Source organism: Ptychodera flava, chromosome 5, assembly GCF_041260155.1.
Source record: "Ptychodera flava strain L36383 chromosome 5, AS_Pfla_20210202, whole genome shotgun sequence".
Classification (NCBI taxonomy): Eukaryota; Metazoa; Hemichordata; class Enteropneusta; family Ptychoderidae; genus Ptychodera; species Ptychodera flava.
The window spans coordinates 21,844,753-21,870,544 of record NC_091932.1 but is presented as its reverse complement, the minus strand read 5'-3'; the positions used below and the strand labels follow the sequence as shown (position 1 = coordinate 21,870,544).

Genomic DNA, 25,792 nt, shown 5'->3' with positions numbered 1-25,792 from the left:
CTTTTATAGGTTGAAATACTGTGGAAATTTGAGTTCCATCCATTAACACCTTAATTTGTATTGGCAGAATGTCAAAGAGACATGGCAAATGTACACAAATTTATCAGGAGCCGTCCAAGTGTAAGTGGATATTTTTATCAGTTAATATCAAAGTCCTGAATCTCAAAATTTATTTGTTAATCAGAATAAAGTTGTTTATGCTCCAAAAATGGTTTTGTGAAATAGTTCATGTGCATCCACTTAATAACACATTACATAACTCATGGACATTTATGAAATATACATGCTCCCCTGTTGCAGTTCATCACCCTATAAAATATTTTTTGATATAAAGATATCATGGCACACTTGTCGTCATACTCAGCTCTCTCTGTAAAGAATGCAGTATACATTTTCCGTCTTTCCGATTGAAACAATTCTGCATGACCATTTTTCGACGCCAAATGAAACAATGTCTATACAGCTTTTTCAAAAGGAAGTTACTATTTATTCGGGTAAGCGTCCCGGGTACTGAGTTACAAATCGATATTTAAAACGGGTGGGGAGGGGTGGGGTGGGGAGTAGCCTGATCAAACCGCTCCAGATTTATGGAATTAGATGATACATGTTAAGTTTTAGGTAAGAACGAATAAAAATTCAAATATTATCCACATCAAAAAATAAATCAATGTAATTTCCGAATGAAATTAGACCCCGATAATATCTGCAGTCTCGTGCCTTCAATCTTCAAGTCATTTTATCGAGTTAGAATTGAGACGAAACTGGTATGACCATCTTTAAAATGTTTTCCAACTTCGATTTCAAACGTATTTTCTTTCTTTATTTTATAATGCCGTTATCAGCAGTGTACTAAGTTACCGTATTGTCTGCTGGGGTCGTAATATCTCGAAGCAAGAGTAAACTAGGCTTGACAAAGTCATAAAGACTTAAAGACTTAAAGTCATAGAGAAATAGTCATCGGAATTTCACATCTACAAGTTGACCTTATCTGCCAGGACTCACTTGAAAACAAACTAAACCTTGTTCTGACCACAAGACTAATCTTTTACTTCAAAACTTGTCGACAAACGCTTTGTTAGAAACGGCGGCCTTAGGCCACCGGTAGTTCGTACTAAGCGGTACGCAACTCTTTTATCCCATAAGCTGTTAGTCTTTTTAACACAAATTTTAATTGTGGAAATTGAGCAGCCATTTTCGTTTTCGTCGTTGTTTTCACGTTTTATTCCCTTTGAATATTTTGTTTGTAACGTTTGTCAAGCAGGCATTTAATAGCCCTCTAAGGGATTTAATGAATTTCTATTTATCTTATCATATCTCATCTCCTATCTTATCTCATCTTAAAGCATGCCGGAAAATGCCGAGAGAGTTTGACCGGTTAGAAGGGCTTGACTACGCAGTTTCTGCGTAGTGAAGCTTTATTACGTATTCATGGTGACCCCTGGCCAGCTGTCAATAACTTTGGGGGCTTTTGTCTTTTGGCCTGCTTTGCATATGCGTCGTTGGACACGACCTGCCAATCACCCAGGTAGTCAATTAAACTATTAGTTGACTGTTTACCGACCCAATTAACACTATCCAGCAGTATCAGTCATATTTTAATCGCGTGGCCCGGGTGGGCACAACGTAGGAACGCGTGTATTTCTATGTGTACGTTTCACTTGTGGTGTTGTTTGTACCATGGAGGTAGGAATGTTTGTACCATCGTGCGTTTGAAGTAAGCTTACTTGTTTCACCTACAGCATTACCTTCAAGGTGACAGGCTAACTATTAATGTTCAGTATCATTGCACCGAGTTCTGCCCACGGTGAAAACCACCTGTTTTGCCACGGTCCCTCTGTGGAGGGACCGTGGTTTTGCCTACTAATTACTGCCCGTCGCTGCCCGTCCTGAATGTAGCCTATCTAAAGCTACAGTAATCAGTCAATATATAATACCCCGCGCCTTATAATTTTTATATAAACCACAGTCTCTCTATCCACGAGGGACTGTGTATAAACTTATAAAATCATAGTCCGTGCCGTAAAATTGTTGACTTTCGATGCGATATAGAGGTTGATCGTTGAATCGCACCGGCGCATCCATATTTACTTGCCCATAAGCTTACTACTCTGTAAAGGGTGGGTAGATGGAATTCCTGGGCCAAAAATGAACACCGGGGCGAAACTTTTGTGAACCCATGTGAAAACATAAATCATTTATCAGTTTTGATATATACTCCTAAATTGTAAGTTTGATCATGGAGGTACCTCCATGGTTTGATCAAAATCGAGACCACATTCAAGGGCTACGCAGACTGTCCATGTACGCACACACAGTGACAAGAAGGTGGCAAACACCTACTTACCAAGCACATCGAATCGGCGAAAAGAAGCGTAAAAAAGCTATAGGCTCATCGCCAAAACAAACGCGCCAAGCTTTAACAAAAACCCATACCAAGCGGCCCTTTTCAGGGCCACCAAACACTCCAAAAAGAGAACTACCCAAAAAAAACCCCATAAAATGACATAGAACACACAAACACTTAAAAGAAATAACAAAAATCGTACACATAAAAATAACGTGACAGAAAAAATGGCCGTGGAAATAAATCAGCTATTTCCAAAGAAAAGCCGACAACAACATGAAATTCAACAACAACCTATCATCGCTCAAACTATGAAACTCCGAAAAATAGTACTAGGCAAAGGCCTTAAAATTAATTCGGACGCCAACAAAACCAAACAGAATAAAACCACCTCAGGATTTCAACAAATAAAGTCGTAAAATGTGACTACGCTACATCGTGAGACACAAACAATCGCAACAACACAAATTCAAAGAAAAGTCAAATTGGGCTCCACAAACAACAAACACCAAAAACTTGAAAGCTATCTGAAGCTGCTAAACTCGCACTTCTAGAGATACCCTTTCAAACAAGGAAACAAAACATGTCGCGTGCTAAAAGAATCGCGATAAACCAGCTTGCAAACAATAGACAAATTTCGGGGAAAAAAACCCTCGACAAGGGTCGGGTTTTCGTCATTGTCAACACAAACGATTACGTACTCGAATGCGAAAGGCAATTACGCAACACTCAGTATTATACACAACAAGCCAGAAAAAACAGTAAACAAAGTAAACGAACTATGAATCAAAATGTACGAGAACAAGCACATCAACCAGGATACTTGTGAGTATCTTGATCCAATAAACATAAAATCCGTACCCCCAGTGGTACTTATTGCCTAAAAATTCACAAACCGAGTCCGCAAAAATCTAAAAGACTCACCAGTCAGAACAAAATTTACCGAAGTAAACAAACATAGAACAAACAAACCGAACCACCAAACGGACTCAAAACGTGACCAAAAATTAATATACTTGCCTCGCTAATCGAACAGCAAGACCACTGAAATGCATTAAAATAAATTTTCACAAACACAAACTAAGGAAAGAATCTACACTGCGACTGATAAGAAACCACACTCGGGTTTCGAAACGCAAGCGTCAAAGGGCGACTCTATCAACTTTTGTAACAATATAGGTCCGGCTGCGTCTCGCCATAAGCTTTCCCCACACAAACAAAACATTACCGTACACACTAATCCAAACTTCTCTACAAATATCCAAAGCGAAACAAACATTTTCATTAACACACACAATCGGATAAGAATGTAGGAACTACATTTTCGAAACGAATCAAACACAAACTCGACACAAAAACATTTAGGATAGTTAGATGGGGAGCCTCTTTCACATTTTTTACATCTCGCTATACTGTCTATGATTCTAAAAATAAAGTCATCTGCCACTTTTTCTGTATACGCGGTTTGGCAAAACTCATCTCTTCAATCGAAAGTCGGGCGATTTCATGGTTCTTTGGGTACGTCGAGCTTAAGGAATGTGGTTATATTCGCGATGTTTTATTCGAAATTATTTATTTCTTCTAGGGCAAATGCACGTAATTCATGCTGTTGGAAATACTGGCCGCTCATAAACAAGACAATAAACTCGATATCTGTGCATCTTTACTTTTATTGTCAAAGTACCATCGACACCCAAAAAAAACCAAATGGTTCAGTCCACGCGTGGGTTCAGTCCAGGTATTTGCAACGCCAGTCACCTAGGCGACGGTAATCCGCACCACTTATCACCATCGGGAAGGTACTCCTCCCCCTATACCACTGGCGATCCCACCCTCAAGGCACTGCGTCATTCGACCAAGCATTGTTATTGTAATTTTCTGCATAAAATTAACAGCGAGGTCAACCGGTCAAACTCTCTCGGCATTTTCTCTCATGTTAAAGGAAGGGGACTCGATCCCAGGGATCGACTTTGTTCTTGTCTGTAAGAGGATTATGGAGGTGTCATAGCCTTTTGTTTTCCATTGAAATCGTAATCTAGTAAATAAATTTCCTAGCAAGACAACCTGACGCCGAACCCATGCCTTGGACGTTAAAGTATTGCGGAGTAAATAATTCGGAAATCGCCACTCTTAGTCATCGTCACCGCCAGCTGTGGCAGGAACTTTGAATCTGAACGTCAGTTGCAATGTGACGTTGAATTTCTGCAGTGTGTATCTACAGAAAGTGTAACGCTGTCACTTATGTCACACGAAAAGTCGCTTGAAACAACATCCTTTGGTTGTTCCACGGACTCCACTAGCAGACGATGCTCAATTTAAGACCAATTATCCAACCTGATACGTCTTATCTTTATCATGATATACCAAGAAATAACAAAACCAAACGAACACCATCACAAGACAAAATAAAACCAAAACAAAGCACAGAAGGGAAGAAACAAATACAAGCAAAATAATGTTCCCATATAGAGGAAATCAAACAAACTTTACACAATATTTATTTTATAAAAAATGAACACTGAGACTGGATTGTATTTTTATGCAGCATCTTATGTATTTAATATCGTTAATTGTTATCAACATATAGGTACAGTAACAGAATAAACATTCTGGGAAGATTGATTCAAGTATGTCAGTCTAAGATAATAAGAAAAGGCTTTATAAATTTCCATGCTTGTCATCGTAGGCAAGAGTTTAATCCAATTTATTTGTATATAACAGAGAGTTGATCCCTGGGATGCGTTCCCCCTTACCAAGTACCCCACAGTCCATGACTCTGGAAGTAAGCCAAGGCTGCAAATAGAAATAGAATGAAAGAAGTGGTACCGTGTGAGAAGGCATTACATAGTATTAGGAAGAAGGGGGTTCGAATGGCATTTTGCCTTTTAAAAGTAAATTAGTAATTTAAAACCAAGATACTTTTATTGAAGACGATTTACTTAGTCTAAAAGAATAGGTGTCATTCTGCCATCGTTATTAAACGGTGATCTGTCTCTTGTTTCTGAACGATCGGAAGGGCATTTTGGGAGAAACTGGTGGATATGTAGAGACCGGAAAACCTCTGTTTCAGAGGTAATTTTCCTTTTATTGTATTGAAGTAATGTAGTCATAAAATTGCGTATCTCTGAAAAGTTTCCTTTACATTTGCCCGTACTGACATAACAGTGCACGCTTTACTCGGCCAGAAGGACCTTATTAAGATTTACATTAAGTTATACAGTATCAGTAAATTAGTTACAAAAAGTGTACTCTTCCCTAAAACGTCATAAATTGTTATGCCAGGATGGAAATTTCTTAAACATATGCAGAGTTTCGCACTTATCGTGGTACCTTGTCGTCACGGGTAGGAAAAGAACGCATTGGGAGAGGACCAAAGGAAGACTCTTGTAGTTAGTATTCATAGGAAGTGTACTTTAATCTCCACTCGAATCAGATTTTGATTAGGGCACAGATATTCAGACTCTCAAACTTTTAAAGTAATTCTTTGGGCTACCGTATGAGGGTGCTTATTTTGAAGGTTATGGACTAAAAAATTTTTACCGGCTTAGTTTTGTGCAAATCGGAAAATTTATTTTCCCCCACAAGGGGATGGCGGCCATTTTAATTTTCAAATCTCAATAAAACATCTTTGGGTAATGTGGTTCTCTAATACCAAAATTTGCACGGTGACCACGAGTATTATTATTGATTTTGAACGACAATGTGGTTTAAAGTTTGTTTGATGAAAGTTTTGAGCAAAAGTTTGTCTTTCATTTTCGAGGCGCGACTGTTGAATTTGTTAATCGCGGTTTTTCAGACAAAAGTCAACGTCACAGGTAGCCTTGAACATTATATCATGTGTGCCATGTGAAATGGAACATTAGCGGGAAATGGCGGGACTCCTACCGTACCTGCCACAGCACTTTGTAGTCCAGAGACGTTGATCCCAGCTTCACTTTGGGCCCAGTTCTTCCTGTGGTCGAAGAAGCGATCGTACCTGTCCGGTCCACCAACAAAACCACCCCAGAGAATATGAGGGTTGGGCTCCTCGGAATGCCTCGCCTCGTCATCACATACTAAATGCATTTCTGGACATGAACTGGTGAGTAGGAAAAAAGATTAAAGGATCAAAAAATATAGGCCTTGCCAAAACGGACTTTTTGACGACAATAGATCATATTTTATTTAATTTAATTATTTACAACAGCTACGGGGAAAATCCAAATGTGTTTTTTTTAATCACAGCAATGTCCATTTTGAAAAATAATACATGTTTCTATCGGAGTTAAATAAAGCTTATAAAAAATCAGGCTAAGACAACAATTTTGAGATTACCTTGCCTGATGGTGAACTTTCTCCGGCGGGTTGTGACCATATCCGGCGACGAAACTCCTTCCGGATGACCCAAGCGCAAAATCAATTTGACCTTTGGCGAAATCGAAGTATTCTTGCGGATGGATTCCGTGGTGCACACAGATTAACGCTAGAAAACTCATATCCGCTACAAAATAAACAGTAAAAATTATCATAATGGCGGTTTTCTTGACGAGATTAATTAATATTTCTGTGTTTGAAAGCTTCTGATACCACTTCATGCATGTATTTCACCACAAATTGATGTCACAAAATCACACGACTTTGGGTATGCGCTGTTCAGTGAAATGGCTTTCTTTCCCGATTCTGTATGTGAAGTTGAAAGTAAGGAAATTACTGTTTTTTATCCCTACATCGAAATATCACAATATCACGCAACTTACCCGATCTTTTCAAGGACCTGTTCTCGGTGATCCTTGCCAGGCCCTTCGGTGTGTAATATGTGCTAAACCACAGGTCAAGCGTTCCTTCTACTTTTTCCAAGTATGTAGTATTGCCCGTATGGAGATAAAGCATTATCTGAAACCAAACATCAATAAAAAAATTGACAGAAATAATTTTGTTACGGTTGTTCAGATAAGATTAAGAAGTATTAGCTGAACAGCAGTAAATTGATTTGTTTTTTCAAAAGGGTCTCGGCATATTTAAGTCATATAGTGCTCTATAAATTATGTTTGAAAACCATGCCACTTGTTTGCATGTCTAGACTTTACACATGAGAGATATTCTGAATAAAATCGAATGTGTATGAATAAGGGTATAAAACGGCTTGCCCTCTCGTTAAAAGGAGGTATCACAGTATAACCCATAGCACGGGGTAATACACAATTTGATTCATTGCCACCAAATGTGGCGAGAAATAACGCAAAGAAAATCATTCATACCTGGGCAGGAACGGCCACTTTGGACCAACTGAATATTGGCTCTACGAAGTTTAACTGGAATTCATTGTACAAAGCTTCAGCATCTTGTAGATATTGAGTCTCGCCAGTTGCGTTATACATCCAGATTGCAGCATTTGTCAGATCATCTCCGTATGAACCACTCCTGCAGTTTGAAAAGGATGAGACAGTCCGTTTCTATATTTTTCAGCGACCATTTCGTCCAGAAGTTCAAGATTCCCCTGTACATTTTAAATTTTATAGATTTGGTCCAATACCCTTAGCTCACCAAGCTGTCGGAGAAACTCAGCGAAAGGATCCTATGATCACGTTTTAGACATCCATCTAATATTGTTGATTATATGCTCAAAGTACCTTAATGATAGCGTACGCCGATATGCGATCAGCGTAAACATTGCTGAAACGCTAGCTGTACGGTACTGTAGAACAGCTATGCTTGAAAGAAATATACGTATCGAGCTAATGATGCCGTTTTTTCCCTATAGCCTCGTTGTAATGCCTTTTTGACATATAATTCTTGGTACTTACACGTAGCTTAGAACTGGTAAGCTGTCGGACCAGATCGCACGGTAGTTGAACGCGAAGCTGTAGACGTCTCTAGCGTGGACAAGTAGTTCATCCGCGTATGTTTGATCTTCAGTAAAACAATAGAAACAAATTAACCTCTATAACATTGACCGTGTTGTACACCACAAGGTGTGGTTATGTTCCTTTCCTGTGTAATTTGTATGTTGGAATTAGAAATGGTTCGAGCGATGAACGTAGCATTATGAGGTTATCCCACGATATCAGCGCTTGGTTGGGACGTATTGCCATGAGTTAGGGTGCGAGCCGCATCACACGAGTCGAAGACAATTGTGATGCGGAGCGCACCCTCACGAGTGGCAATACGTCCCAACCAAGCGCTGATATCGTGGGATAACCGATTTATCATATGCCCATGACCGTATATTTATGTAAAAGGTAATTAAAAATAAATAAATTTTATTAGTTTTTGTAAGTATTTCGAAGAGACTATGTTTTTATATTCTGCTGCTGGTCTGAGCGCATTGATACATTTTTGTTTACAACAGCTGATCAAGTTGTCGATCGCATCGTGTCGAGTGTATACAGTCTAAACAGGATTATTTCAGCACAATTTACCGCAGTTCAGAAAAGGAATGGAGCCAATTTACTAATTCTGGTCACCGTCCCGATGTTCTGGTGGATAATTATTACACGGACAATATCGTAAGTTTGAATTCACTTTAATAACTCTTGCTGAAACATGGCTGACGTGAACAGGAACGACGAAGTAGCGCGACATACAACAGATTGTAAACATCAACTTTTAATTTTCTACAACAACCTGTCCTGTAACTCTCTTTAGATCTGAAATAAAGGAACGTTAAATTCATATGTACTAGTAATATGTTTCGTTTTATATCGGTAAATTTTGATTGAAGTGAAAAAGATGGATTTGATCGTTAAATGCAAGATGAACATCATAACATCAATATCGGAAATAAACAACAATTGATGACCACTAAAATGCATTAAAATAAATTTTCACAAACACAAACTAAGGAAAGAATCTACACTGCGACTGATGAGAAACCACACTCGGGTTTCGAAACGCAAGCGTCAAAGGGCGACTATATATCAACTTTTGTAACAACATAGGTCCGGCTGCGTCTCGCCATAAGCTTTCCCCACACAAACAAAACATTACCGTACACACTAATCCAAACTTCTCTACATATATCCAAAGCGAAACAAACATTTCATTAACACAAACAATCGGATAAGAATGTAGGAACACATTTTCGAAACGAATCAAACACAAACTCGACACGAAAACATTTAGGATAGTTAGGTGGGGAGCCTGTTTCACATTTTTTACATCTCGCTATACTGTCTATGATTCTAAAAATAAAGTCATCTGCCACTTTTTCTGTATACGCGGTTTGGCAAAACTCATCTCTTCAATCGAAAGTCGGGCGATTTCATGGTTCTTTGGGGCACTTAAGTGTACGTCGAGCTTAAGGAATGTAGTTACATTCGCGATGTTTTATTCGAAAATTATTTATTTCTTCAAGGGCAAATGCACATAATTTATGCTGTTGGAAATACTGGCCGCTCATAAACAAGACAATAAACTCAATATATGTGCATCTTTACTTTTATTGTCAAAGTACCACCGACACCCACAAAAAACCAAATGGTTCAGTCCAGGTATTTGCAACTCTGCCATCCGACTGGTCAACAGGAAATCAACCATAGGTGTCTTTTGGCACGCGTATACGCCAGTCACCTAGGCGTCGGTAATCTGCACCACTTATCACCATCGGGAAGGCACTCCTCCCCATATACCACTGGCGATCCCACCCTCAAGGCACTGCGTCATTCGACCAAGCATTGTTATGTAATTTCCTGCATAAAATTAACAGCGAGGTCAACCGGTCAAAATGTCTTGGCATTTTCTGACATAGAGAATAACTTGTTTTCTGTTGAGCAAAGTATGGCCGCTGTCCGGATGACAAAAACGTAATCCGGATAGATTATGATGGATACAAACTAAATGTGACCTTACTTAGCTTGGGAAAGTTCAGAAAACGATCAACATATCAATTTAAGTCAGACTATTACCCGATTTGGGTAATGATCTCATGTTCACGTAACAGAATGTGTGTGCGCCCTCCCGAGAAATAATTTGAACCTCTTTTCCACATGTGTTTCAAAATGGTTACTTCCGCTTGAGGGCGATAGTACAACCTCATACAGTCAGGTTTTTTCTGCTAACTCTTTCTTCGGCTAATGTTTTCCTTGCTAGATAAACTAGGAACAGCAACTTTTTGTATTTTAGTAATAAAATAACAAAATTACTGATGTCATAATTCTTACTTTTGTCCTTGAAGGCCAAATACGAGGACGCGAGCGCGGCTGCTGTTAATCCTGCTACGTCACTTCCGGGATGTGTGGTATTCAGTGGGAGTCCAACTCGCACTCCCTCTGTGTTGTTTTCGGGACGCTGCCATGTAGCTTTAGCAAAGCTGACATCACCAACCTGATAAAACAAAGAAGGTAGTATAGTGCATGTTTGTAGAGAGTGACTATTTGATGAAGAGATTAAACCTAGAATAATCGACGCAGCAACTTTTATTTTAACTGTTACATACATTCAAAAAACTCCTTTTGAATAAAAGATATATTTTTATTTGAAAACCTCGGTTATAGTCCAGCTTGCTAGGCACCTATGGTTCTTACCTGAGCGTAAAGAGTATTTGGTTCTACGTGCATTTTCAGTAGAAAATCCACGCCCCACTTCAGACAGTCGTACATCCACTCTAGTTGGTTGGCGTTTTCGTACGATGATTTGAACTCAATCAGACCCCAGGCAAGCTTCCACACATTTTCACTGGTCGTAAGCGCAAACTTGACGTAGTTTCCGGCTGTTGCACAAGAAAAAAAATCAGTGTCTGTTTATACTTGTCATCTCTCTCTCTCTCTCTCTCTCTCTCTCTCTCTCTCTCTCTCTCTCTCTCTCTCTCTCTCTCTCTCTCTCTCTCTCTCTCTCTCGTAGAAACCTACAATGTTCATGAAGTTCACGTTCATGCTATCGACATTTAAAATCTACAAGAAGATTGATTAAGGTATATTACCTGTTCTACGTCTGTATTAAAAATGTAGGTCAGTTTAGCGGTTGTTCACTAATACAGCATTATAACCGTTATCCAATCGCGAAAACAATTAAATGCTAAGTGTTGAGTAATAAATATTAAAACAAAATTAGAGCGCACTGCCAGGGGTTTTTCGCTTTGCTTACCGTCGTACCAACCACCAGTAAGGTCTTCCCCATACTGTCCTACATCAGTCAAATGTGCGTCTGCTCTCCAGGCTATTCTGTTCGTCGGTGGTTGATAGCCAGAGCGCTGGATCTCGTAAAACAGAATTGTCTTGTTCAACAGATCATCGTAGTCGAATTCTAAAATTTAATAGCAATAAATAGATACAGAAACGGGACACAACTTTATTGCACAACATATAGTGTGTAAACATTCATCTAGCTTTCAAGTGATGCTTTAATCAAAACGATCGAACAAACAATTAATAAATAAATTATGTAATTATTCCTGAAACATTCTAATATTAATGTCACGTTACAGATTGCATTCTTCTTTTCAATGTCATTGTTGCGGTGTGTTTGATGGACATACTTTCGCTCGAAGAAGGAAATGTAAGTCTATCAATAAAAAGAACTATCAATAAAATTGGCGAGGTCAGCTTTAGTTTACAGACTGTTGGTTACTTTATGCTCTAACATAACTGACAGGACCCTGATGAAGCCTGGCAGCGGGAATCTGAAACTCCCTGTCGCTCGTCGTCTTTCATATTAAATGCCAAAATGCTGCTTGAGCTAACGATAAGTTTATGTTTTAATAATATGTTTGCCATGACACAGTGCCGTCAACCATGTTTATAGTGCACTTTATATCCCCTGAACAAAACACAACATAAATGATATAAGAACATGGTTCTGGGTTAACGTCAACTTTACTGAAGTTGACTAAAATGTAGACAACTTGCGCCGACATCAAGCTATGTATTCTATAAACTTTCACTTTTGATGATGAAAGTTGCTCTTGTTCTCAACTCAATTTATAACTACCTTACTGGGCCCTACCTCATCCCACATCGTAGTTTGGCTAATCCACCTTAAAATGAACATGTACGTTTCTTTTTCATACTCTTATTTCCAAAACTATTGCAGAAATCCTGGTTGCGCTTTATCAGCGCTTATCTTGTTCAGGATAACAGGAGAATAATTACCGTCACAGTGTTTTCCAATGGCGCCCTCATGACACTGACACTCACATACACCGTCATTGAGGACAATGTCGCCGTATTTGCACCAGTCTTCAGTAGTCTGGCTGCACTCTGCAAAGAAAGATTACGTCAACCAATATAGGGCTGTCATATTACCCATATTACACTTACAGGGTAGAGCTGCGTGCCTGGGTAACAGTCGTCCCCCGAAATCTACAGTCGACTTAATGCAAAGACGAACGACTCTTCTGCTGTTCAATCAGTAGAACGTACACTTTATATACGATTTCAGTATTTATATTCAATTTTATATGTTTATTAACTTTTACTCTGCAAATAAGTCTGTATACAGAACGAAAAATAAAAATGAATTTTTTATTCAAGCAGAAGATGAATATGGGAATAGATGAATGGACGGAACGACAGATGTATGCCAACAGACGAATAAAAACAGGACTGGTTATACTTACTAAATTCACATGCAACTCTGTGAAGTTCAGCACAGTCAGCAGATCTCCACACAAACCCGTCACAAGAACTGAAAATGAGCAAGGATACGTACATTTACAGATAAACAGAAAATTCATTTACTTTAGTTCGAACATTAAATAATGAAGTGATAAGACAAGGATTTCATACATACTGTTGTTCGTCCATTGACGTGTTTTGTTCACACATCGCCCGTAATTTAGCGCGCGGCTTTAGGAACCGATGGTATTTTCTCAATATATCCGGTATTCGGGCGGAGCCTGAATTTGTCAACGTTGCGTGAAATATGATTTCGTGTAGGACTGACTTCATATTAATTCTGCGGGTAATTTAAGAGGCACGGAAAAAAGCGCGACAGTTTACTGAAATATACAATGAGTTATCGTAGTATCGCTGACCATTCACTGATCGCAAGGTTTCCAAAGCACCATTTATCGTTATTGTCTTAACCTACCCGATAGTCACACACTGTTTGCCTGGTAAAGGTTCCCCGGGCCCCCAGAAAGTCTTTCTCGGTGTCTTGTAGTTGCTGTCAACCCAAAGACCGTCAACTAGTGTCAGGTCAACATAATAGGTTTCACCCAAAAATCTGTTGTCTACGAGGAAGTCGATAAAACCGTTGTACGCTTCTTCGTCAGAAATGCTAGGTAGTTTGGCTCTGGCCGAGTTAGAGCAGTGAGCTGTACCGTCCACAAAATTCAGGTGTGTTGGAGCCTCTTCGAAAGTTGATGTTCCCCTCTTATCCATTACTGTGATAAAAAGAGAGCCACTCACACTTCATATACTCTTGAAACTAAATGCTTCCTCGAGGTCACAGTCTGTGTCTTACCTCAAATCAGGATGCACAGTTCACACGTAGAGCTAGAAAGCGCTAAAGCTTGGACGTCTACCCATAAACATCAAATAGAAGTGCTTCCGCTCAAAAAAAAACCGCACATGTGGATACTTGATATATATTACGACAATTTCACAAAGTCAATGTTTCACGTTAATCTGGCATGATACAACTTGTACAATATTAAGGGGAAATATTTCTTCAACCTTTACGTCGTATACATACTCTCGCAAAAGTCTCCATGCCATCCGGGATCACACAAGCACACGCACGTTGTTCCGGTGGAGTTGCTGATAGAACCATGTTTGCACCAGCCGACTTCGAAGTAACAATCTATATAGTGTATGTCACGAGAAACACCAAAGTACAAGTTAATAAGCAACGTTTATGCCTCTTTATATATACTTTGTGCATTATCCCTGATGGACGAAATACTGTAGTGGTTTGTGTTGAACCATTGGGAAATGTTTTGGCAACTTCAATATAGAAAGTATATCTAGTTTCCGCATTGCCAACGGCTCAGCGCAAACCACTGTAAAGAAACTTGTAAATGAGCTTATTTCTTGTATATTATCAAGAATAAATGACCCTGATGTTACGATACGATATGCTCTGGCATTCATACAAGCGCTGGCATCCAAATGTTACCCCTTACAAATTATTTAAACAAACGGTACTATTCGATTTTATGAAACAACACACTATGATTTTCCAAGAATGATTATATTGAGATACGAGTGATGCAAATGACAAATCTGCGCGCATATTTCTGCCCTGTTATCTTAATTATCCGGGCAGTGTCTGAGATGATTTACAGTGGTTTGGCGTTAAATCATTGGCAATACGGGAACGCGACATGCCGTCTATAAACTAAGGTGCGAACACTGTCAGGCTTTAAATTATTGTCTAGGCGGTAATATTAGTCAATCATAAAGAAATCACCTCTGAGAAAGTTGAAACATTGTCTGGAAGGAGGTGACATATAGTCATAATAACACCACGCATCTACACACATCCCGATAACTGCCCAGAATGCATCATTTGCGAAAGTTGTTTCTGTGGATCTGGTGACTACGTCTGACTTCCTTCCAGGCAATGTTTCAACTTTAGCAGAGTCGATTGCCTTCATGATCGATATATATTACCACTAGACGATAATTACCCCAGTAGAGTTGGCAACTCCTCAGTTTAGACTGTATGTCTTGTTCCTGTATTGCCAACGGTTCAACGCAAGTCACTGTAACACGGCTGAGACTTTAAGATGGCAGACACTATCTGTCATCAATGATGTAAGCGGTTCGATGCAACATCGTGATATATTTGAGCAACGGAGGTTGGCTCTTCACAGATAACAAGCGACAACACTTAGTTTCTAGTGTGACTGTATGTTAAATATCTCTCTTACCGTACTGACATATAAATCCGGCACCGCCATCGCAACTGAAGTCTAACCACTTGTAGCCATGATCACGACTGAAAATAAATTCATGTGGTTTTAATTTCAGGTAGTACGCGCATCAAAGTAAGAGATTTCAAAAACCTTTTGCTCAAGTTTCCTCTAAGAAACCTTCAGCCATTCTCTTTATTAATTAATCAAGAATACAAATCAGAAGCCAATATGCAAAGTTTGCTAACACAGAATCAATTACCTGAAAACCTCGTCTGTGACCTAATATTAATACAGATATTTGAAATTCAAAACGGCTGCCGTTCATGGCTGTCATTGGGAACAATAAAATGTTCGATATTCGAAAAAAATTAAGACGCTGAAAGTTTTTTCCCTTAGAGTGTTCTAAAAGCGACCCCACATGTGGTAGATAGAAAAAAATAAACATTTGAGAGTCAAAATATTTGTCCGCAATGCGCATGAATTTTACAGTCTTTTGTTGAATTAAGATCATCAAATAAGTAATCTTCGTTCCCTCAGGACTCATCAGCGGTGACATCACAATGTCATCTCTGTTTTGCATTCGATAACGTTTCACATGAAACATTAGTGTGCGGTGACATAAATGCAATATAAAGGTTTATTCCATTTAAGCCTACATCTCTTTATGTCGACCATGAAAGCGCATTCATACAGATCATGTTAAAACTGCAGCAAATAACAATTAATGATACTTTTCTGTGTTTTTAATTTCCTCTACATATCTATATCTATTATGTCTATATTTATATATCTATATCTATATATAAAATACAGCATATGCATATATACATATATACATACATACAGAGTGTATATATAGATATATATAATTATATATGTATATAGATATATATAATAATATATGTATATATATTCTAGATTCTCAGAGGAACACACAACCTGTAGAGTGACAACTGCAAGTTCCTAGATTCTCAGTATTACCGCCCTGCAGAAATGCATTGAGCACTATACTTTACCTGCATTGACAAGCAAATCGCTCTACGTGAGTGTGTGTGTGTGTGTGTGTGAGTGTATATATATATATATATATATATATATATATATATATATATATATATATATATATATATATATATATATATATAAATATATACATATATACATATATACATACATACATATATATATAAAATATATATATATATATATATATATATATATATATATATATATATATATATATATATATATATATATATATATATATATATATATATGCTATCAGAATGGGATGATTATAGTATAGTTGAGAAGAAGAATTTTCTAAAAGCACACCATGAAGATTGGGCTTTATAATACATAATTACTGACTCTTTACAGAAATGGTAAACAGTTTAATTCCCTGATAGTGTATGATAATTTAATGAGTATAGTGAATGGCCCAATACGTTATATCTTTCACAGAAAGCAGAGGTGGGCATTTTCTAGTATGCCTTTCCTTGCATGGGTTCGAATTTGCATCTAATTCATGAATGAGGTGCCACTGGGAAGTTGTATGCAAATGAGAACAAATGTAGCGAAGTGTAGCGAAGCTTAATTAAAGCTACAATTCAAAGCTTAATGTATAAGAAGCCTTCGTTGTTGACATGTTTCGCTGTAATTATACTTCCTTGCCCAGCCTTTCGCTACACTCGTTCAATACGTAACGAGAAAGCAGTCTTTAAAAAGTTTACAACTCGGATCTTGCAGTCTATACCAATTTGTGTTCAGGATAATTATTTCGATTCTTGAGTAATTTTTATATGGAATTAAATTAAGACTGTGGCATTTATGGAGTACGTTTACCTAAAGACAGCACATTCATTGTCATTGTCGTTCGGTTCACCTGATTCCCAGTTGAAATACTTCACTCGTGTACCGTTGATGAACTCCCACGTGTCGTCATTCACACTGTTCCGCCTGAATCCCATGTAAAAGTAATCGTAGGACGTGGCTCCCGTTATCAGGTCTTCCACCAGCGCCTGGGTTTCAGCATTTGGTATCTCAACCAGCATACCGACTCGCTCCCGACACACCAGATCGGCAGATATTTGGTCTATGTATCTGCCTTTATGGAATGTGTAGAATCTCGGATGGATTGAAGCTATTGAATGTAAATGGCGCGATTTGCATTTAGTTAAATGTGCCTAAAATCGGCTTTCGTGAAATCAGTTTATTCAGTATATATAAGTTTGGGTCAAATCCATGTTCTGTCTTGCCATTCAAACATACATAGATTTTTGAAGGTAGGTGGACGTTTTGACGCCGAAAGCGACAACAAAACGATTCTCTCGTAATTACCGAAAGCGTTCTGTGATACCTTGCATTTAGATCCGTACCCAAAACTGTGAAACGATTGCAAATATCAAACGAGTTAAGTATATTTATAATAATTCAAGTCTTATGAACTGATATTTACTTTATAATTATAGTATTAAATATTTTATTATATTGTATATTTGACTACATATCCAGCAAAACCCTTCGTTAATATATAACGTTGTGACTTTCCTGTCGTGCACATGCCAGATTTGAACTAACTTTCAAAATTTTACTTGCCCTAGGTCGGACCATAATTAACCCTTTGAGGGCTGTATTTTTTCTGCCAAAATTTTGAGTGCAACATTTTACCAGTTTCTGTGAATTTTTCTGTAATATTCCTGATAATTTTGGACCCAACGGACATCACTTTTCATTGGTCACAGTTTTCATTAAAAAAATTGGCAAAAATCTGGAAAAAAATTTGACTGGAGTACATTATATAAAGGCAACAAATTTTGACTTTGGCGCTCAAAGGGTTAAAAGAGGAGTATGCCAGACTCACTGTTGATAAGTGAAGGGCACTGAACACGTTCTCCGACGCATGCGCAGATTCTATTTTCATCGAGTATTGAACAGAAAAACATCCCAAGAACGGCCACAGGACAGTAAACTCAGTAGCTTACCGGATCTTTTTCTTCGTTCCCCGCACTCTTGTCCAGCCGGACACACACAAGCAGATCCATCGCATATCTGTGGAAAGGTAACCGAAAAGGAGAGGAATGAACAACCAAACTGAAAAAGAAGTTATGCAAAAGGCAAGCAAAGAAGGTATTTCCACATTACGAGAGGACTAAACTCGGCATTAAAGTATAGGGAAAGCTGCACCTACCCTGTTTTTATCGCATTTCAGGCCGCTGTTAGGGGGCATCGGTTCATCTTCTTGTTTGCATATTTTACCTTTTTGCTTTCCAAGGGCATCACGATGCTGCAGTTCACACCATAAAGTGCAGTCATTCTGTAGAATATCAAGGGAAAACCCAGTTTTTTAAAACGTATTTACGGGTAATTACTCATTTTACCAGAGATACAAATGATGCAAAAGATATAAATGCAATTTACATGAGAAAAAAGAAAATTATGCAAATAATGTAGTGACAGTATTAAATCTAAGCTGTTTAAGTCGTAGGCTTTTGGAAGAAAGACTTTAATGTCTGTATTCTAGGGGAAATTAACGAATAAGCAAACAGACAGCAGTCAGTTAATAACTAATTAACTAACTATAACTAACTAATTGACTAACTGACTAACTAACTTAGTAAATAATAAATAAATAAATAAATAAATGAGAATAAACTTATCTTCCATTAAAACAGTTGCAAATTGTCACCCAATCAAATATAAAGCAATTTCTCGAGATGCTCAAATCACTTTAAAGAAACCAAATCAATCACTCGATTAAACCTACTGAAGGATATTTCCATGGGCACGCTCGTAAGCTGAAATACGTTTCATCAAGTTCGTAAAGCCTGGCACAGGCGGCATCGGCGGCAGTTGGATAATTCATCATTTGGATGACGGTCTCTGCGATAGGACTATCATCAAAGCAATCCACTGTTGGGTCTCTGTGAAAAAGGAGAAAAATGGGAGTCACACATCCATCACGAAACCGATACAGGTATCACAAATGTTGGAAAATAAATATAATGCGATAGATTTGCCTCTATAAGCAGACAACAGGCAGAATACACACTAACATTTTTCTGATACACATAAATATTTGTTTATGTATGTATGTATGTATGTATGTATGTATGTATGTATGTATGTATGTATGTATGTATGTATGTATGTATGTATGTATGTATGTATGTATGTATGTATGTATGTATGTATGTAAGAGTGCATACCTTGCGTGCGTAGGTAGTTAGATAGGGAGGTTGGTTGGTTGGTTGGTTGGTTGGTTGGTTGGTTGGTTGGTTGGTAGGTAAGTGAGTCGATGGGTAGGTAGGCAGGCAGGCAGGCAGGAATAAAGGCAGGCAGGTAGGTAGGTAGGTAGGTAGGTAGGTAGGTAGGGAGGGAGGGAGGGAGGTAGCTAGGTAGGTACTATGTAGGTAGGTAGATGAGTATGTTAATAACTTACTGATAATAGAAGAGCACGTCTCTCCTGTTGCATTCTGTGAAATACAATCTGCTTGGGTCGGTCATAATTCCATTTCTGGCGAGGTCGTCTGCGTCGTAGGTCTCACAAACAGGGCTCTGCGAATCATAGTACATGCCCAGCCTAGGGAAAGACACATCCGTGCTTTGTAAATCACGCAATATTGCAAATAATCGCACAGAGAAAGGCATTCATTTTATTGATTTTGCAGCAATTTCATCATTAAAGACATTAAACTCGACAAGCTAAGAGACTGTTTGCCTTGTGTTTCAAACCTAACTTGTTGGGACCATACTCATACGCCCTTTGAGATTGATTGCTCTGGGTGTTTTACTCAAAGACTGAGCAATCACTCAAGGAATTCAAATTTTGCGAATGAGAAGTAAATGTGGAGATGAAATCCCCGAGGTCAAATATGGAGGTCATCGCCCACTCTCAGACATCGAAAATAACAGGCGACAAAGGAAGACCCAAAATAATACTGTGGTTGAAAGATGACAATAAGAGGTCAGTCTTTCCAAAACAACATTATCATTAGAAGCATGATGGGCTAATTTTTTTCCTGTTTCTTTACTGAAATTGTTATAAACATTAACACTGCATGAAAACGCAATAATACAGATAAATTCACACTAATGAGTTACCTGTATTATGGAATAATACATGTGAATTCACATGAATCCACATGAATACAGGCTTGCTGAATACAAGCGATGGATTATTGACTGTATTCATCTGTATATGCACTCTTCAGCTAAAATACAGACAATAATCCATGCTAATACAGTAAGTATTATTGGGTTTTCATGCAGTTTATATTCATGCAGTACTCATGCCTCCGTTACTAAATTTAAATTTTAATAAAACTGTTATTATGGATATATTTTGCTTTTCCATCGAGTTGTGCAATTTAATCTTAATTCCGTGAGTACTAATGAACAATTAAGACAAGTAAACAAGTACAATTACACCTTGCTTAACTCATCTAAATTTTACTTTTCATTACTCCATGGGCGATGCGTCATCGCAGGTTAGGAGACAAGATCACAACACTTGGTGGCGTACTTGTAGATGATGCTAACAGTGGAAACGATCATCAGAGGATTATATACTTACATTAGGCCGAGGGTGTGAGTAATGAGAGCACTGGTGTGGCAATCTGTCGAATACCGTACGACACTCGTGCGACCTGAGTTACAGCTCTTATAGGTTGTCATAGCATCTGCATCATCGCCCCCATCGACAGGCAAACTATTGAAATAACGAAGAACAGAGATAGGGTCGACCGAAGGTATACAAAATACAGAACGTACAAATACGTAGCCGAATTCAAGATTTCTTCAAAAACTATGGTTGCTGGCACGTATACATAAGAATTGCCATAACCAATCAAATGTACATGTCTATGTTTCATAGTTGAATTTTAACATAAATATGTATGTTTATGTGTAAAAATGTTATTTCATCACATTCTGACAGATTAAGTAGTTACATTAACTTATTATAGGTACAATGTGCCTCGGGAACAGTTATTCTGACTCTCTGATCTACCATTTGTTGGGGTTCATTTTCAAGCTAGCTCTTGGTGTCAGAAAAATTTCCCCTGTCTTAGTTTTTTTTCGAAAATCGAAAATTGTATCCCCCCGAGTTAACACAGGTGTGGCGCCCATTTTGAATTTCAAATATCTGTAAATCTTGGGTAATTTGCTTCTCTAGTACCAAAATTTGCACGGTGATGCCCCAATTTTTATTCTTTATTTGGTAAGAGAAAGGTTGAAATATTTCTTTAGGGAAGGTTGAGCAAAACTCTAAGTCTTTCACTTTCGAGGCGCACGTTACCTTAAACCGCTAAGCTTGCATCAATTCCAGGGAATGTACGTTTAAATAATGTGTGCACTTTCAACCGGCTTCAAGTACAGAGTGAAAGGCGACTTTGCAGCGTAGGACGAGCTATGTATCCAAAACGTTATCGCTAAGATACTAGTATGATTATCTTTTTTTGAACAAAATTTGTCGTGAAATTATTTTTGACATATTGAAAAGTTAACTCATACCCGGACAGTAATACTGCAATGTCATGATGATCAGGATCGGCATCGTCAGGAATCCAGAATCGGTTTTCCCAATTGTAAGTGTAGGCCAGGTAAGCAGCACTTATATCTGGCCATCGATCTAGATTGTGAAGGTTCTGTTGATAAAAGGGAGATTTTAAGAACATTATTGTAAAAGTAGAATTGGTTCAAGTCAGTGAGTTTTCACAAAAATAAAACCGTCTGTAATAGTTTCTCTTGTGTCTCTCCTCTTTCATGCAAAACTATTTGGAATTAAGCAACCCATGCCGGGTTTTCTTTGCGAGTAAATGCGTTCCCCTTGAGTCTACGCAGTAGTGACTTAGTTTCTGCCGGATTCCGGGTGAAATCCCCTGAATAGCGTTCACCCTACTCATCGCGTCCACTCCCCTCCACTCATCGCGTTCACCCCACATTCACAAATCACAGACTTGAACCAAGTCTACTGTAAAAGTTATATTTGGCGTTTTCTGAGAGACACTGAGAATGAAGAATCGGCTCAGCAATCAGTATTATGCAGGAATTACAGGAAAATGGAAACAAAAACGTTTGAAGAAAAATGGGATTTGTCGATGAGGGCGCTGATGCAGATGCTATGATTTGTCAACCATATGGAGAATAAAATGTTTAAAAGAGGTTATTTGAGTAGAAGAGACCATTTAGCATGCACTGTGACATTTTATTCAGCAGAGATTACGTTACCACTGTAAGATTAAATTATATTTCAATATTCAGAATTACTTCGGCAATGTAAAATGTACACGATTGTAATGCTACGAACCGCTTTTAAATCACTTGCAGGAGACAATGGAAAAACAAATTATCTGGTAAAAACCTATAATATGCAAATTTGAAACATCGTGTATTACTTACCAATAGGTATGGCGAGGTCATGACCTGAACGTTGATGACGTGTAAGCTAATGTAGATATTGCTGTCTACCAAACTCTTGTGAAAAAATAGCGATTGTGCCTGAGAAATGAAAGATCAAAGATTATGAAAATAACATCAAAATTAAAAAAAGAAAGAGTAGAGCTTAGGGTAAGAGAAATTCTGGTATTTCAACCTTACTTTAAGCATACACATCCTGAATGTTTCTCGCGTATAGGCCCATTCTTTCAAAATAAAGGAATTTAGGCAGTGTAGTAGTCGCGTATATTTCAATCACAGTGCGTTTAAGCTTGGCAATACAGGGACAAGACATACTGTCTAATTTGTGGAGTTGCCAACTCATAACTTATACGTGATGATAAAAACAACATCACATACCCACACATATCCCCTAACTGTCAAGAACGCATCATTAGCAAATGTTGTCTGTGCGGATCTAGTGGTGCTGTTTTGACTACGATCCACCTCTTTCCAGACGATGTTTCAACTTTTGCGGTTTTGATTTCTTTGCTATTGACTGATATTACCGCCTAGACGTTACACCTGACAGTGTTGGCAACTCCTCAATTTAAACCGTATGTCTGGTTCCCGGATTGCCAATGATTCAACGCAAACCACTGTACATGTTTCCGACTGGTTTTACTAAACTTTATAAAGTCATTGTAAACGCGAATTACACCAAATTGAATGTATAAGGGTGTTGATGTGATCACAAGTTTGTTTTCTGCCCACCAAATATTCCAAAACTTTCCTTAAAAAATTAATTTAAAAGATGGCCAGGGTTAATCAAGATTTCAATTTTCCAATGACACAATATTTCAAACTTAAGTTTGGCCTGCGATGACGATAGCGTCAGTAGCACTACATCTTACATCCCTGGAATTGGTAAGAATAGGAAGTTGCCAAAAGGCGATGAGGATAAGATATACTCAATCTCACCTGATTTATCAAAGACAGAGCCTTTGTAACGGAAGAGTCCCTATGTTTCTGGTAAAAATCGTAATCAAGCGTAAGGAGAAGTTCTACGTTCATCGTCGCTCCGTCGGTCTCGGCGACTCGAGTTCGCCTGCTTTCCCGAATCTTGCTGCTCACTGTGTCCACTCCAAAATCGGTCCATTCTGTCTGAGTTACGTCATCCCAGGGATATGACCGCTCAACTTTGAAAATTCAACAAGGCACATATTATTCTACCTCAGGAATTAATAGTTTCGTGAACGAAAAATTGTTGTTTAAATTCGGGGATTTTGACTTTAGAAAGACTGAAACTTTAAGTACATTTCTTTAACATCGGAATTGTATAATTTGTTCGAAATTGTAATGTTTAGGCGTTTAAATGTTTGCCAGTGGTCAATACAAGGCTATTGTCGCCATCTTTGGGTTTCTTCACCAGCAGATGTCTCAGTCATTTGCAATTGTGTAATTGTTACGAAGCATTATAAAATGCATCAATGATATGTGCCAAGACACTTGTGGATAATTATGCTATGTCGTCAAAGTGCATCTTGTTGTAAGATATTGCGAGCATTGAATCATATCAATCGATAGTGATTGTGTAATTTACTCACGATCGGGATCGAACTCTCTGGCAACACTGCTTGGCAGCGGGTTATCGTTCACTTCAATATGCACACTCTGACGATTTTCACCCTCCTGCACCGGTTTGACGTCATAGCGCACGTCATCGATGACCATCGAGCCATGCTGTTGGGGAAAAAAGATATGTCACTGACTTCGCATTGCCATTCTCACTGGCCTAACACTGAGGGAGAAAGAGGAGACGGGACAGAGAAATGTCGAGAGTTAAAGGCTGTTACAGAGGCAGAGGCGGGTTGGATACAGACAGACGTAGACACAACGTGACTGTACAGTTGTCGGTATCATTATGCAGAAATGGCAAGCCTGGGATGGTCCTAGAAAAATTACAGATACACAGACAGTGTGATGAGGAGTAAGATGTGCAGTTGATGTGATATTTGCATATAGGTAAAAAGATTATAAGCAACACAAACATTTGAATAGACCTTAGGAGAGACAATTATGATAGCATTTTCAACTATTCTTATAATCACACAACTTAATCTTCAATAAACACCAGCCTGCAACCAAGAATAATTTACAACTGACGCACGCGATTAGGGATATTTGGAATCAGTGGTAGGCAAGGCAATTATGTACTGGTAGCGTGGTCAACGGGTCTGCAGTGTAAGGATGAATCTGAAGTCCAGAAACCTTGTGAGATGAGACAAATGCAAATGACTTCGGCAGCCGGACTCGGGCAAATTCAAACCCACTGGTTCGTGTCGAGAAGATTGGGTTCGAATCCAGAGTCACTAGATTTTCCATGATCGGAATACAATTTCGTACTATGCAATATTTGACCTCTCATACCATTCCTTCACACATGTCGATGGCGACTCTGCCCGTACTCTTCACATTTTGATCATTTTCACAGCTTTTCGTGACGTCTCCGATGTAGAAGCAATGCTCCGGTTCTATTTGGTAGTCGTAACTTTCTCGGACATCAACCATAAACGCTGCTCTTGCATTAGGAGACACCAACTCTACGAGTTTTTGAAAAAATAAACGAGACATTTAGAGAAAAATGGACACTCATTACACGTAACTCCTATAGCAGCTTGACAACAAAATATTTTAAGGTATTGTGCGCCCCGAAAGTGAAGTACTTAAACTTGTGTAGCTCAAAAGGTAACTTTCAACATGATTTTCTTTCAACATCAAGGTAAAAATCTTGCATTACCGTGCGAACGTTGATACTGGAGAAACGATTTACCAAAGATTTGCCGATATTTGAAATTCAAAAGGGCCGCCATGCCTGCATTAACTCTATGGAGTAAAATAAAATTTTAGATTTTCAAAAACCTAAGACTAGAAAAAAAGTTTTCTAACCCAAAAGCTTTCAAATAATCCTCCACCCACCAGAACAGTATTGGGAAAAATTGGGAATCAGCACACCTGTTCCCAAGGTGCGCTCTACCTTCAGATAAAAAACTGTACACGTCATACAAAACGCAACTTTTGATAACACAGGCAAGCTGTGCAGTTTAACGCGTTTAAATAACAGAAACTAAATACGTAGCCAATGTGTTGGAAAAATAGAACTTTCAAACTACTGGAGGATAAGAGTGGTTTCTTTGTCGAAGCAGAAAAGAGAAGGACTTAACAAGAATAAAAAACGTCCACAGTGCATCTATTTCTTGCAATGCAACTTTCCTGCGACATTGTGTTCTCCTCCA

The 25,792-nt window shown here is 38.4% G+C and overlaps 1 protein-coding gene across 4 annotated transcripts in view; it reads right to left on the bottom strand.

Moving 5' to 3' along the window:
* Positions 1-4,873: 4,873 nt before the first annotated feature.
* The window catches only part of LOC139133255 (uncharacterized), a 42,111-nt gene continuing 21,192 nt past the window's right edge, over positions 4,874-25,792 (bottom strand). For all 4 annotated transcript variants that reach the window (XM_070699770.1, XM_070699768.1, XM_070699769.1 and 1 more), the window contains 25 exons: positions 24,927-25,099; positions 24,104-24,239; positions 23,478-23,695; positions 22,521-22,619; positions 21,633-21,766; positions 20,695-20,829; positions 19,561-19,701; positions 18,886-19,042; positions 18,310-18,435; positions 18,104-18,170; positions 16,965-17,262; positions 15,135-15,202; positions 13,955-14,062; positions 13,349-13,643; positions 12,876-12,943; positions 12,409-12,516; positions 11,405-11,563; positions 10,846-11,030; positions 10,483-10,645; positions 8,128-8,233; positions 7,582-7,744; positions 7,081-7,216; positions 6,659-6,824; positions 6,235-6,422; positions 4,874-5,137 (listed from right to left, as the gene is read on the bottom strand). In XM_070699770.1, the coding sequence (XP_070555871.1) occupies positions 5,094-5,137; positions 6,235-6,422; positions 6,659-6,824; positions 7,081-7,216; positions 7,582-7,744; positions 8,128-8,233; positions 10,483-10,645; positions 10,846-11,030; positions 11,405-11,563; positions 12,409-12,516; positions 12,876-12,943; positions 13,349-13,643; positions 13,955-14,062; positions 15,135-15,202; positions 16,965-17,262; positions 18,104-18,170; positions 18,310-18,435; positions 18,886-19,042; positions 19,561-19,701; positions 20,695-20,829; positions 21,633-21,766; positions 22,521-22,619; positions 23,478-23,695; positions 24,104-24,239; positions 24,927-25,099 (3,641 nt within the window). In that variant the 3' untranslated portion in view covers positions 4,874-5,093. The remainder of the gene's footprint in view (positions 5,138-6,234; positions 6,423-6,658; positions 6,825-7,080; positions 7,217-7,581; positions 7,745-8,127; positions 8,234-10,482; positions 10,646-10,845; positions 11,031-11,404; positions 11,564-12,408; positions 12,517-12,875; positions 12,944-13,348; positions 13,644-13,954; positions 14,063-15,134; positions 15,203-16,964; positions 17,263-18,103; positions 18,171-18,309; positions 18,436-18,885; positions 19,043-19,560; positions 19,702-20,694; positions 20,830-21,632; positions 21,767-22,520; positions 22,620-23,477; positions 23,696-24,103; positions 24,240-24,926; positions 25,100-25,792) is intronic.